General features: G+C 39.9%; 3 protein-coding genes across 3 annotated transcripts; 2 read left to right on the plus strand and 1 right to left on the minus strand.

The window, feature by feature from the left end:
* Nucleotides 1-2096: 2096 nt before the first annotated feature.
* On the plus strand, nucleotides 2097-6360 carry LOC116199851 (probable serine/threonine-protein kinase PIX7). Its single transcript, XM_031530406.1, has 6 exons — nucleotides 2097-2641; nucleotides 3445-3782; nucleotides 3878-4013; nucleotides 4457-4593; nucleotides 4679-4802; nucleotides 5535-6360. The coding sequence occupies exons 1-6, from the start codon at nucleotides 2410-2412 to the stop codon at nucleotides 6053-6055; spliced, it is 1488 nt and encodes a 495-aa protein (XP_031386266.1). The 5' UTR covers nucleotides 2097-2409; the 3' UTR covers nucleotides 6056-6360.
* Nucleotides 6361-6881: 521 nt separating this feature from the next.
* Nucleotides 6882-9208, plus strand: LOC116199875 (AP2-like ethylene-responsive transcription factor At1g16060). The gene is made up of 8 exons (XM_031530445.1): nucleotides 6882-7451; nucleotides 7654-7736; nucleotides 7858-7866; nucleotides 7951-8039; nucleotides 8140-8213; nucleotides 8314-8364; nucleotides 8514-8590; nucleotides 8675-9208. Exons 1-8 carry the CDS (start codon nucleotides 7186-7188, stop codon nucleotides 9178-9180), a joined length of 1155 nt encoding a protein of 384 aa, XP_031386305.1. The 5' UTR covers nucleotides 6882-7185; the 3' UTR covers nucleotides 9181-9208.
* Nucleotides 9209-9261: 53 nt separating this feature from the next.
* On the minus strand, nucleotides 9262-13601 carry LOC116199902. The gene is made up of 13 exons (XM_031530484.1): nucleotides 13443-13601; nucleotides 13278-13339; nucleotides 12610-12687; nucleotides 12413-12494; nucleotides 12110-12180; nucleotides 11842-11943; nucleotides 11431-11520; nucleotides 11045-11119; nucleotides 10823-10855; nucleotides 10488-10565; nucleotides 10114-10170; nucleotides 9833-9945; nucleotides 9262-9569 (listed from the first exon to the last, which is right to left on the minus strand). Exons 1-13 carry the CDS (start codon nucleotides 13495-13497, stop codon nucleotides 9548-9550), a joined length of 918 nt encoding a protein of 305 aa, XP_031386344.1. The 5' UTR covers nucleotides 13498-13601; the 3' UTR covers nucleotides 9262-9547.
* Nucleotides 13602-13933: the final 332 nt, after the last annotated feature.

Genomic DNA, 13933 nt, shown 5'->3' on the forward strand with positions numbered 1-13933 from the left:
CTCGCCTATGTGCCGACACGTCACCGTCATGTGGGTCCCGTTGCCCTGCCCGCCCTGGCCTGGCCGTCCTCTCCCCCGCACTCGCCGGATGGTGAACCATGCCCGCCCGCCCGCACTCCCTGCCCGGTCCCGGGTTGCTCTTATTTCTATTTTAATAATAATAATCAGCCCGCGGAGTACATACAAGTACACTATTGTTTGCTGTATTATCCATCACTATAATGATTAGTATATTATATGTTTTTAGTCAGCATTTGCACGTAATATCATTTTTTCCTTTTTATGTGTAGACATCATAATTGTAGTTTGTTAAGCTAAAACGACACCATAACGATTTATCATTGGTTCTTTTTGTTAAGAAAAAATTCACAGACCTACTTCGGACTGGAGTCTATCCGCAATTCAATAGCTTAAGTCAATAGATTGTTAGATTATTATCTTTTATATACCTATGAATTTCATCTCAACTTTTTCATGTGAGATTACCTTTAACTTTTTCCATGTGGGATTACCTTCAACATTTTCCATGTGAAATTACCTCCAACACCCGCTCTCACTATTCTCCATATAGGAGAGAAATCGCCACAACAATTCTCCCCCTTCTCGATTATGTGGAGGATTTCGTCGTAATCCCATGATACGACGACATGCAACATACTAAATATAACTAACTTCGAGCCGGGCTTCCACTTCCGGAATCGGATACCAATTTTTAGGATTTTCACTAGTCACGAGTTCCACACTTGGACCCTGTATAGTATGAGTTTTTATGCGTAGCGTGTGCGCTTCCTTATGATCGTTACCTTGAACTCTGATACCACTTGTTAGGAAAAATTCATAGGCTTACTTAGAATTTGGGTCTATCCGTAACTCAAAAGTTTAAATCAATATGTTGTCAAACCATTATTTTTTATACACCTATGAATTTCCTCTCAATTTTTTCATGTGAGATTACCTCTAACTTTTTTCATGTGGGATTATCTCCAACACTCACCCTTACAATTCTCTATGTAGGAGAGAAATCGTCCCAACATTTTTAGTTAGTCGAATGATAGTGAGCGAGTTGATGTATTAGAAGCTCAAGTACGTGAGATAAGAAAGCGTCATGAGGCACATACTGCATTGGTTCGTTTGCTTTTGCTGAGACATGATAGAATTAGAATGATCATAGAAAAATAATATATGTACATATATATTCAATAATAAAAAGAAATCAGAAAAACCGAATCAATAACATGTCATTCTAATATTTAATTATATATTATAATCGGCGATTACGCGCATGTTCCTATTATAATTATCAGTTACAACTAATTTATAACATGTGTCATTAAATCTCTCATAATGCTCCCGATATATAGCTGCTATGGGTATTATTTTTTTTTTGAGTTATTTAAATTCGCTTAGATCATCGTATAAATAGAAAATTTATCTCGCTTGTCAATATGTTTGGTAAGTGACATTGATTCACAAGACAATCGTTACACACCAAGCGTCTCAGAATACGTAAGTATATTTACTACGTGAGTATATTTGCACAGAGCTCCCTTTTATATGTGTCACATCATCACTTGAAATACGCTTATATACTTATCCAATTGTCCAAGTATGAGCAATTCCGATGACAATCTTCACTCATCTGTTATATTGCTCGTTTTGTTTGTGGATAAGATTATTATTTTTATCGAACCTAGTGGTTTATTACGAGTATTTCTTAACTTCACTGTTGAGATCATATGGCAGGTTTCCTCACTTTTTGAATTGGGCTGGGTTTGGTTATTATTACGATTCTGTTCCCAATATAAAATGGGACGCAGCATGATTGGTTATCCTTCGTAATATCTTTTTCTTTTTTTAATTTATTTACGGAACGGCTAATTTAATAATCATTAAATGGTCGAAATCAATAAGACAAAACTGTCGTGTTTTTCTTCTCTTTCCCTTTTATTTTTTATTTTTTACTTCTTGCTTTTCTCTCTTTCTTTCGCCCCATTTTAAGGCTTCTTATCTACTGCTTTGGTCCAAATCGAAGAACTAGCCAAAAAAAAAAAAAAAGATCTTTTTTTTTCTTGTTTTGTCTTCGGGGTTGGGTGTTGCACTGAGATTTTTGATTGATGAGTATCTGCCACGGGACAAAGAAGCACCTCTCCTCTCCCTTCCATAAAGTCTCCTCAGCTTAACCTTCACCTCCTCTTCTTCTTCCTCCTCTTTCTTGCTTTTAGCTTTACTGGGTCTCATTAGTTTGGTGCTTTGATCTTCATATCCCATCTGGGTTTTGCTCGTCTGAGCTGATTCTTGCTGTCCTTTGAGCAGAAAAGTTTCGATTTTTGAGCTCTTGGTGGGGGTTCGGGTTACTGGGTCTGCTGTGGATGGTAAGCGGGTCTGGTTGGTGTTAGGGTTTTCCAAGGGATGGGGGCAGTCGTGGAAGCCGCCGGTGGAGTAGGGAAAGTGGAGCCGTGGGACAAGGTGAAGAAGGAGAGGAGGAAGAAGAAGAAGAAGGAGAAAGAGAGAGGACACGATGAGGATGATGGGAGTATTGGGGAAGAGATTGGTTGTTGGGACAAGTTCAGGTTCATTGGGAGCTGCATTTCTTCAAGATCCAAAGTTGATAGCTCTGTCAGTGGCAGCAGTGCTAATTATGGTAATAGCTTCTCACCTCCTTCATTTTGCTTGGGATTGCATTGTCTGTTGGTTATGTGCTAATCATGTTTAGGTTTAAGGTTGTTCTTCTTCCTGGCGCTGGCTTTGGATTTTGAGCTTATTTTGGTTTGCCCATTTAGGTGTAAACCACATTTCCTGGTTAGTGTTTGTTAGTCTTGCCCGGAGTTATCTTTGATAATCAGGTTATCATCTCCCGCTTGCGTAAATTGTGGCCCGTGTTAGGAAAGATCCAGCACCTGGAAAGAAAGCTTAGGCCGTTTGACAGTGGAGAGGGTGTTACTTTTCGCACTTTTGTTGAGAATGAATATCATTGTTGTGGGGTGGATAAAATTTATAGGTGCAATGAGAGGGCAATTGATTGTTTGTGCTTGAGTATGGGATAAGTTTCCTTAGGGAAAGCATGTACTTGGCGTCCTATTTTGTCTGACATGTGGAGAGTCTGGTTTGACGTAAAATGGATAGTGAATTTACTTCTGTATTTTATTGAATGTTTTCCATGGGTCGATAGATAATAGCAAGGAATAAGAAGCATATTTGGAGTCTGAATAAGTCTTGGACTCCAAAAAATGAAGCTGATGCTTTAGTTAAATACTGGTGTAGATAATTGGCTTTTTGATTGTATCGGTTTTTCTATATTGCCAGCTTGTCAGATTGCTGTCTCTTGTTACATCTGTTCGCGGAAGAAACATTGTTTGTTTGTATTGTGTGACTGACCAAAATACTCATTGATAATTTGCTGCTCAACTAATTTGTGTTTTGATGTACTTATATTGTTCCATACAGTTGAAAGCAAATCTGCAAACGACATTAGTAGGGATCAACCTACTGCTCCTGTTGTATCATCTACTACAACCAGCAATGCAGAGAGTAACTCATCCACTTCCAGACTTGAAGAGGAGCTTAGAATAGCTTCACGGCTGCGGAAGTTTACCTTCAATGATCTTAAGCTCGCGACGAGAAATTTTAGGCCCGAAAGTCTTCTTGGAGAAGGCGGTTTTGGGTGCGTGTTCAAGGGATGGATCGAAGAGAATGGAACTGCTCCAGTGAAACCGGGGACAGGGCTTACCGTTGCTGTCAAGACCTTAAATCACGATGGGCTTCAGGGACACAAAGAATGGCTGGTTCGGAAAGATTTCTACTTTCCCTTGTTTTTAATTTGTTACCTAACGTGTGTTCTTGGTTTTGATTTCCATATGTCGGCTTTGTTGTGTTGCAGGCTGAGGTGAATTATCTTGGCGATCTTGTGCATCCTAATTTAGTTAAGCTGATTGGTTACTGCATTGAAGATGATCAGCGTTTACTTGTATATGAGTTCATGCCACGGGGCAGCTTGGAGAACCACCTTTTTAGAAGTATGGAAGTTGATTTAACTGAACTTTTTTCCCCTGAAGTTAGAGTTGCAAATTCCTTGACTTGAACATAATTAGGAACATTGCACAATTTTGGTTCCAACTCGTGGAAACTTTAGGATCGCAATCTTATTTTATCTACTGATTGCTGAATGAGAGAGACATGGGATTTTTTTTGGTTATAAATTTTTTATTTTTCCTACTTTTCTGAGGAGGCTTATGTTTCTCTGCGACATGTTTCTTGCTTTAAAATTATTTGTGGGCAAGCTTAGAAACTTTTTGCCCCATTGCCATTTATATATAAACATTAATGAAGATTTTTGCCTCATTATTAGTTTATGATATTTTAATCTTTCAGCTCTTGACAATGATCATTCCTTTTCTGGTACTAATAAAAACTTCTGTATGGATATTTCAAATAATAGTAATTCATGTATTACGTGCAGGGGCCCTTCCTCTCCCGTGGTCCATCAGAATGAAAATTGCACTAGGGGCTGCAAAAGGTCTTGCTTTTCTTCATGAAGAAGCAGAACGGCCCGTCATATACCGTGATTTCAAGACTTCAAACATTCTTCTGGACGCGGTATGGGATTAAAATTTTTTTTGTTCAGTTAGAATTGAGTTGCCCTTTTATCTGATTGTCCTGATTATGTTATATTCTGTTGTAGGACTATAATGCAAAGCTCTCAGATTTTGGACTCGCCAAGGATGGGCCTGAGGGAGATAAGACCCACGTCTCAACCCGGGTCATGGGAACTTATGGTTATGCAGCCCCAGAGTATGTGATGACAGGTTAGTGTCACGTGTGGCTGTATGTGTTGATTCCATTTTCCTTTTTTGGAAAGTGCTTAATCTCTGGGTTGAGTTGTTTTTCCCACTTTTTGTTGTTTAGTACTCAGTAGTTCTAATAGATCTCTTTGGTTGTGGAAGACTGCCCCTTTTATTGTATATTTTTGATGAAAAAAATGCAGACATTTAGTACGAGTTGAATTGCATTTCTGAAGAATTTTTTATTTTTCCTAAGCATACCCCAGTTTAAATCGAAGATTTATCTCTTATTTCTCCTGTCTAATCGAAGAAAGTTCAAATTTAAATGCGTTTATAGTGTATAAAACTTGAAGTCTGGAGATGTATCTAAAGTAAATGGGGCTACTCTTTGTTCTTCTTGCATACAATTTTTTTTTTTAGGACAAGAGAAACAGAAAAAATTGGTATTAAATTGTTCCATTTTGAGACAAATAATTGTTTGTAATATCTTCTAATCGATTCTGAATTAGAGTATCAAGTATAGCCTGTCATGTGGTTACCCGTGCACTACTAGTTATGGTAGGTTCATGATTCAGATTTATTGGGGCTCCTTAGTTCTTTTGAACTAATTATGGTTCCTAATTTGACATTAATCTTCCTGGTTCCCCCAAAGAATGTTATGTTTTTCCTTAAAGAAAAAAGATAAAAAATAAAAAGGTTGTCAACACATGAGCTGTTAATGATATATTCACAATTTGTGGTGTTTTGTTTCCCCAGGGCATCTCACGTCGAAGAGCGATGTCTACAGTTTCGGAGTTGTGCTGCTTGAAATGCTAACGGGGAGACGGTCCATGGACAAGAACCGGCCCAATGGGGAACACAACCTCGTCGAGTGGGCCAGGCCACACCTTGGAGAGAGGAGAAGATTCTACCGGTTGATTGACCCTCGCCTTGAGGGCCATTTCTCGATAAAGGGGGCACAGAAAGCTGCCCAGCTTGCGGCCCACTGCTTGAGCAGAGATCCGAAATCCCGGCCCCTCATGAGCGAAGTCGTCGAAGCTCTGAAGCCCCTCCCAAACCTCAAGGACATGGCGAGCTCGTCTTACTATTTCCAAACCATGCAGGCAGACCGAGTCGGTTTAAGCCCGAATTCCAGGAATGGTGTACGGGCCCAGGGTGGGCCTTTCATGAGGAACGGGCAGTCTCACCGGAGCCTCTCCATTCCGAACAACTCACACGCATCTCCATATAACAATCAATACCCGATTCGTTCACCTGTACCCAGTGGCAAACCCTAACATCGCTGGGCCAGCGACCCTTACCAGTTAATGTTCAACTGATTTTTCGGGTATCTATTTTCTCTTCTCTTGTTTTGTTTTTGTAGTCCTTTGTTCAGTATAGAAGTATCTGCTGTTGAAATTATTCGCCATCGGATTTGCTGAAACGGGGTCGAGCGGAAAGAAGAGACTTGCTCGTATGTTTTGTATTTAGAGAATGATGATGAGCTCTCAGTTGGGTTTTACTCCTCATGCTACTTAGAATTACTCAAAAAAATATCATTCCATCATTACTCCCCTTAAATTTTAATTTTTCACTTCATTCAGCTGAGGTTATTAATAATTTTTCGTTTGTCTTACAGTATAGATAATGTAAATTTACATGCATACATACGTTTATAGATATATGTATATATATGTACGTGAACAGGATATTTAAGGGATGATTCCATAAGAATCATCGCTTGTCATGCTAAAAGCTGCGGAAAGCAGGGAAACTCCATTCTCCACAGCATATGATCCATCCGACAGACTAAAACAGAATACAGGACGATGAATCCTATGAACGATACATATACAAGCATACATATATAATATATATTATGTGTGTTATTATATTATATATGGCCACAAAATTTGTAACTCCGAAGTTCTGTCCATATTTTCTGGTAACGACAGTAAATTTTTGTTTCTCATTTGCACAGACAAATTTCTCCGGCCGTCTTCCTAGAGAGAGGCCAAAACTGGATAAACCGGGTTTTTCAAGTTCGAATCAACGATTAAGATTTGATTCCATTGAATGTGGTATAGAAACCGAAAACCGAAATAGATTTCTCCAGGCTGAAGGTTTGATCAATAATGTAGATGGTAAAGAAGTGTATCTTTGAGCTTGAATCTTGTCAGGAGACGACGGTTCTGATGTGTTACTATTCTTGACATAGATGGTTTGCTTTGGTCCGGGTTGGTTCTTACAGCCCCGGAGATGTTGCCCGAAATCATCGACACAATTGTCCCAATTGAACCAAAAAGACAAGAACTTCACTTCCAGACAATCCCTCGTAACATATTTATAATGGGTTTACTAGAAAGAAGTTCAGTTAAATCAAGGCCGCCATCCCCTTCCGCTCGGAAATACTTCCTCCCTCTTTGTTATGTTCCCTCCGATGGAGAGTACTGTGAGCGTGAAATCGGAGAATGGGAGCCCGGGAAGACAGCCTCTGTACATGGGGGAGGGAGAGGCCTCGGCCCTGAATGGCCGGAGTGTGAAGAGGAGGCGGAGAAGTTCCGTTTCAAGAAACTGTGACGACTTATCCCGAGAAGTTAAGCATGAGCAGGAGGAGCAGCAGCAGCAGGGTGATGGAAATAAGTCTGCTGCTACCACCGTGAAGAGAAGTTCGAGGTTCCGAGGAGTTAGCAGGTTCATAGCTCTTTAAATTCTGGTTATTGCGCAGGATCATATACTAGAGTTCAATTTTATTGTTATCGAATGGTAATAGAGTTCTTTTGCTTTCTCCATCTGAGGAACAAGATTGTAGAAATTCTTAAAAAGAACAATGGTTGATCTTTCGGTTTGATCTACGGTTGAGAAGTTGAATATAAAGAAAAGAGATCTTCTGCAGACACCGATGGACGGGACGGTTCGAAGCTCATTTGTGGGACAAAGGCTCTTGGAACCCAACACAGAGGAAGAAGGGGAAACAAGGTAAGTTCTTCTTACCTTTCCATGGTTTCAAGTTTATATTAGCAGCACTGATCGCCTTCTAACTTCATGCTTTTCTCTGTCATGAATTGGACTCGGTCTCTCGGGTTTTTCCATCGACCAGTTTATCTCGGTGAGCCTTCGTTTCATTATAGATTTTATGAAGATCGTACCTTAGAGCAAAGTTTTAACTCCTTTGACTCTGACCATTCATCAGGAGCCTATGATGAGGAAGAATCAGCAGCTCGAGCATACGATTTGGCCGCTGTCAAGTACTGGGGAACTTCGACTTTCACTAATTTCCCAGTATGAACTGTCTTGGGCCCGAAGTTTCATTTCTTTCTTAAGGAGTGGAAGCAAACGGCTGATAATTTGATGAGAATATTAACCTTTGTGTAATTCACAGATATCTGATTATGAGACGGAGATCGAGATAATGAACACACTGACAAGAGAAGAGCATTTAGCATCCTTGAGAAGGTAATTGATCACCAAAACTAATCCGTGCTCTTTGCTCACTCGAAATGCTTTCTTTTCGTTGATTACGAGAATTGATCCAAGTAATCCGAATCAAAAACAGAAGAAGCAGTGGGTTCTCAAGAGGCGTATCCAAGTATCGGGGAGTTGCAAGGTAGACTGGATTTTCCTTTCTGTTCTTGGACATTTTTCGGTATAATAGGTTTTTTTTTTTCCCAATTAAGTCGATCTGATCAAGGATCATTGAGTTCCTCGAGGAAGTTCAATCGGGGCCGGTGATTAATTTATCGGACCGAACTGCAGGCACCATCACAATGGGAGATGGGAAGCAAGAATAGGGAGAGTTTACGGGAACAGGTACCTCTACCTTGGCACTTACAGTAAGTTAATTACAAATTGATGATCCTATCCAACAGTTTCACAACACAAAGGAACTAATTGCTCGCCTCTTTGGTTGCTCTAAGGTACACAGGAGGAGGCTGCTCGGGCTTATGATATTGCTGCCATCGAGTACCGAGGGATGAATGCAGTGACCAATTTCGACCTAAGCTCGTACATCAGATGGCTAAGGCCGAGTCCGACTGAATCCAATGCTATCCCCCAGTTAAGCATGGCCATGGACACTACGCAGCTTTCTTCTTCGAGTCTCATCCCTAGAGAAGAGGCGGGGCTGCCATTCTTGGGTTCCAACCCTTATGGATCTTTCACCATGAGAAATGAAGGCATGAAGGGGCCTCTGCCATTTGGTCATACGACTAAGCCATCTGCATCATCTTCTTCCCCGAGTGCTCTCGGGCTGTTATTCAGGTCATCGGTTTTTAGAGAACTCATGGAGAAGAATATGAATGCCAATGAGGAAGATGATTCTCTGAATCCTGCAAAGAGCCAAATGGAATTGAAAGGAACTGACGGTCTTCCAGGGCATTCTTTGCCCTTCACGTTTTCATCTTACGGGGAAGCCTTGCCCTAGACATGGAATCACAAGGGAATGTGTTGCCCTTGTACGAATGTAGATCAAAATCAAAAGGAAGCAAGAGAGAAATTCCTGATCTCAACAAAAAATTTCAGGAGTTCTATAATAGTAGATATAGACTTCTACTACACGAGAACACCGAACACAGATCCCAGAGAAATTCGAGCAACCCTACAAACAGTACAACTTGTGCATCAAGCTTATTAGTTGTTTTTCTACATAAATACGTAAAGAAAACGTGTTACTTCTATGTACAGAGGAGGTTGCTGAAGTCGAGATAATAAGTCATGCTTCGCTGCTGTAGGTAGGAAGAATCAAAACTCGAATATCTGCCAGCTACTGAGATGGCAGATGACAGACTGCCTCAACATCTGGTTGAACTAGCCCTGCAAAGGGGAAGCTTAATTTATGTCAAGCCACAACATGATTTTGTTTCGATACGAGAACAATGAATCTCAAACTGAAGAATTTTGAGCGGAGCTATAGTGAAACATGTTGGATTTCACATAGTTGGATAGATGGGTAGTTTCAAATAAAAAATGGGGTAAAAGGATCTAACCACACGAAAAAAAGAAGAAAAAAAATACCAGGTACTAAACTAAACTAGAATCGAGCAATAACTATCAAGAAATAAACTTTTAAATCGAACCTTGCCAATACTTTTGGTCGTTGATCTGATCTATCATCATGATCCTGCAGAACAGCATCTGAGGCTGATCTTACAGTACCCACTGAAAATGCATCTGCAAACTCCTTGAGACCCTATAAGCAAGAAAGAGACAGAGCCGTATTTAAGTTTTTTGAAACCTTGATCCATTGCAAGGATATATCCATGACAACCACCTCCGACAAGCTGAAAGCGCATCGGAGGAAAATGAACTGAAATTTAATAAAAACAAAAGAAGAAATTGAACTTGCTCAGAAACACACCTGAGGGTCAGGATATGTCAGGGAACCCCGTGATGTCCCTGAAACTTTTATTTGCTCCTGAAGAAAAGATTTGGGAAAGAAAAGGAAAAGAATAAGATACAATAATAAAGACAAGCAGGTCACACAAGTGCGCGCGCACGCACACATAAAGACAGCAGCAGGAAGAAATAAACTTGTAACATATAATATTACAACCTGCTAACCGAACGTCCTGATTTCATTCTAATGGACAAGTGACACACCAAGCATTCTTCAATACATATATAATCATTCATTGAAGGAGTTGCATATTATTCAACAAAAATCAAGAGATTCATATAACTTCAAGGACTGACAAAAGAGCCAAATTAAATTGGATAGCAACCCTCACGAACCTGGAGCAGTTTCGGCATTTCAACTTTTTGCCCACTGGCAACATGGCAGAGATATCTCACACCCTCATTTGCCCAGTCCTGTCATGAAAGAGCAATAAAATATTAGGTTTTAACTGACATTTAATAACAAGAAATAATTTGAGCTGCCCTAGGGATTCAAAAAGCATAAAAACACTGAACAGATAGAAATATAGGTTGCTTGCTTAACAGACTGAACGACCATAATTATATATACTTATAACGTCTTCCACTTTAATTCTCTATTGGTCAGCATTTGTAACTCGTAAAAGTCTCTAAATCCTATATTCAAATATAAAATATCAAAGTAAACTCACCTGCTTAAATTCCAAAGTACCCATCCTCCAGTCCTGCAAGCAGGAAAAATTTAAAAGAATCAATTAACTTTTAGAATAACATTCTTCAGGAAAAAATGAGTCTAAGGAGTAATGTCTATTACAGTGGACAACTAAAACATAAAATCAAGAGCAGTAAAAAGACCACCATTACAACAGCTTTAACATCATAAGCCATAGCACTCTTATGTAATGAGAACTCACCAGTCCAGAGACCATCTTTTGCAATGAGTCCAGCTCATATCCGAGCCCGTTAAGATTTTCTCTAACAACAGAGACCTATTTCATAGATTCAATCCGTGTTAGATACTAATAGAACACAACTGGAAAACACAAACAGAAGAAGTTGGGGGTGGGGGGTGTGCAGGAAAGAAAAGCTGCTTGATGATTGAAAGAGGTCAAAGTCAGATTGATAAAGTCCTCTATAAGAACTTTAACTAGCATTGCCAATAAAAAATCTTGGGTGAATTCATCTTCTCAGAATAGAAAACCAAAAATGTTTTTACTACTAACAGCTCTCTGTACCACCATAAAAAATTAAAATTTATGAGACCATCACATAGAAAATATAAGCTGATATCGGGACATACATTCTCCCTAATTTCTCTAGATAGTTCCCTCTGGTCGTCCATTTTACCATCCAAATTCTCCATTCGCTGTGTCAGATGCTTCTTCGCAGCCTGCCAACAGAAGAAATAATAAGATAGGATACACCAAAAAGAAAGGGATTTCTTTTTTTCTTTTTTGCTTATCCAAAAAAAAGAGAGAGAGAGAGAAAAAAAACTCCCTTTCTCCCCCTCTTTGTGTTGTTGTTCTTGTTGTTCAAAGCTTAATTTTTTTACTACAGGTTCACCATACATGCCATTTTCACAATATTTAATGAAAATGCCGGAAAACAAGCCATTATACCAACAACTATAGAGAACATCTATTAGGCAACCAAGATATTGTTATTCGATGACAACTTAATGTCGTTGAAACAAAGGCACGCAGAAACTTACACTGAGTGCCTCTGTTACTTTCTCCAGATTCTGGGTCAAGCTTGTGACAGCATTCGCCATACTCCGCTTAGTGACATACATAAGATCAGAGAAAGCAATGCCCTGAAAACCAGAAGAAAACAGACTGACTTTACTAATCTTTTAAATCAGTGAAACCTTCCAAAAATAGAAAATTTTTAAAAAGGACAATAAGGCAACTGCTTCTATATTAGAAGCTTCAGGTTCTTGAAGGAGAGGGAAGAATGAAAACAATGGGCAAAATGACCACCTTCCACCACATGTAGCCATAACCTAATGCCCCAACAGCAGCTGCCGGAACGACCATAGATGTTAAGTTCCCTGAGAATTCCCCATCACTTCAGTTAGAAGTGGTGTATAATGCAGCCAATCAAGAAATTTAGAAACCCAGAAATACTAACAAACCACATATTTTTCCAGTGGAGGTATTTGGATAACCTCATTAATAAGCTTACAATAGTAATAAAGTAAAGCATCTATCTGTGGCATGAAAAATATGACGCATACAGAAATACAAAAAGAGAAATGGGGAAAGCCAGGGAAGGATAAATACCCATTTGACCAGAATTTCCATTTAAGACAGTTATCTGTCGTGAAGAGGCAAGCTGTCGAACCTCCATGGCCAGTCGCCGAACCTTTCACAAGCAGAAAAACATATGTAATTATGAAGTTATGATAGCAGAATTAGTGCTAGCTCAACACCAAAACCTCGTGCAGACGAAGACATATATATGTATGCTATCCCAATACCTGTGCAGCAATAGCCTCAGCATGATCTGTTTCACCCTCTGAGTCTTTCCCTGATTTCTCTAGTCCCTTCACCAAAGCCTATAAAACAGCAGTGTTTCAAAAATTCATTGATTAGAAGATCTTCCTGTAACCAAGACAAAAAACACACGAAAGTTAAATATATGCATCTATTTAAAACAACAGTTCACTGCGATTAGTTTGCAGACTGAAGGACAAGTTTAAAACCTTATAACTAAACTTATATATGAGACGCACAATTTCGGACTGAGCCTACAACTTCCACAAACATCAAAGAGAGCGTAAATCATTCAAAAACTTCCCCTAGTCCCCATTTCAAGAACCCGAAACAAAGCAGAGCACCTATCAAATCCTACATCCGTTCCGGGTATTTTTCAATATTATCAAAACTCTGCCTTTACGCTAGGTATACTCGTAATCTCGAAGTCACGAGTAGTCCAGCTCAAAATTTATGCAGGAGGCCCACCATAATCTTGTAACAATCGAAAGTTGCCGAATTCATCGAAAGCAAATTGGAGCTCCTCATCCAATAGAGGCGCAATAATAGAGGCGCTGATCCCCAATTCCGCGATACGCGAACCTTGCTTTCATTGAGCTGATTATACAGTCAATAATTGAGCTATTTGTGAGCTGAATTTCCTGAATAGTACCTGAAGCTCGCCGAAGATGTCGGACAATTTTCCGTTCTTGAACAGGATCGTGCCGGTGTAACCTGTGACACTCACAGTCAGATCATACAGAGTCGTAGACAAAGAAGACAGAGCAGAGAGGAAGTGACTAGCAAGTGGACGAATGAGAAGGGTGTGGTCCCCCACCTGCTCCGGCAAGGACCAGGATCTTCGACAGCCCTACGCCGCTCTGCATAGCCATGGTGCGAGGAATCTGGGTCGGGGAGGAAGTGCTCAGCTTCAATCAGCCGTGAAAACGGTGTCGTTGCTGAAACGCGCGTGGCTACAGCTGACGACGCCGTTTGAGCTTTCCCCCTCGCCGCCTTTGACCTCTTCTCCATTGCTCGAAGTACGTATTATTATCTATTACCATAACCAAGAAATTTGATTAGATTAGTCGTTTGATTGATGATTTGATTTTAACGCTAAACGATCCTCTTCTCGCCCTTCTCGGTGACCATCGGACTAAAAACGACATATAGACATTATTAATATTATAATATTTGAATCATATATCAAAAAACGACTCGAACCTGACACGACATGAATGCGCTTCGTCAAAACCGATATGATATGACTCATTTTTCATATTGAAGATAAGGTGAGCCACATCCATATGTACATACCGATGCCATGTG

The sequence above is a fragment of the Punica granatum genome, chromosome 3 (genome assembly GCF_007655135.1).
Source record: "Punica granatum isolate Tunisia-2019 chromosome 3, ASM765513v2, whole genome shotgun sequence".
In the NCBI taxonomy this organism is placed as follows: domain Eukaryota; kingdom Viridiplantae; phylum Streptophyta; class Magnoliopsida; order Myrtales; family Lythraceae; genus Punica; species Punica granatum.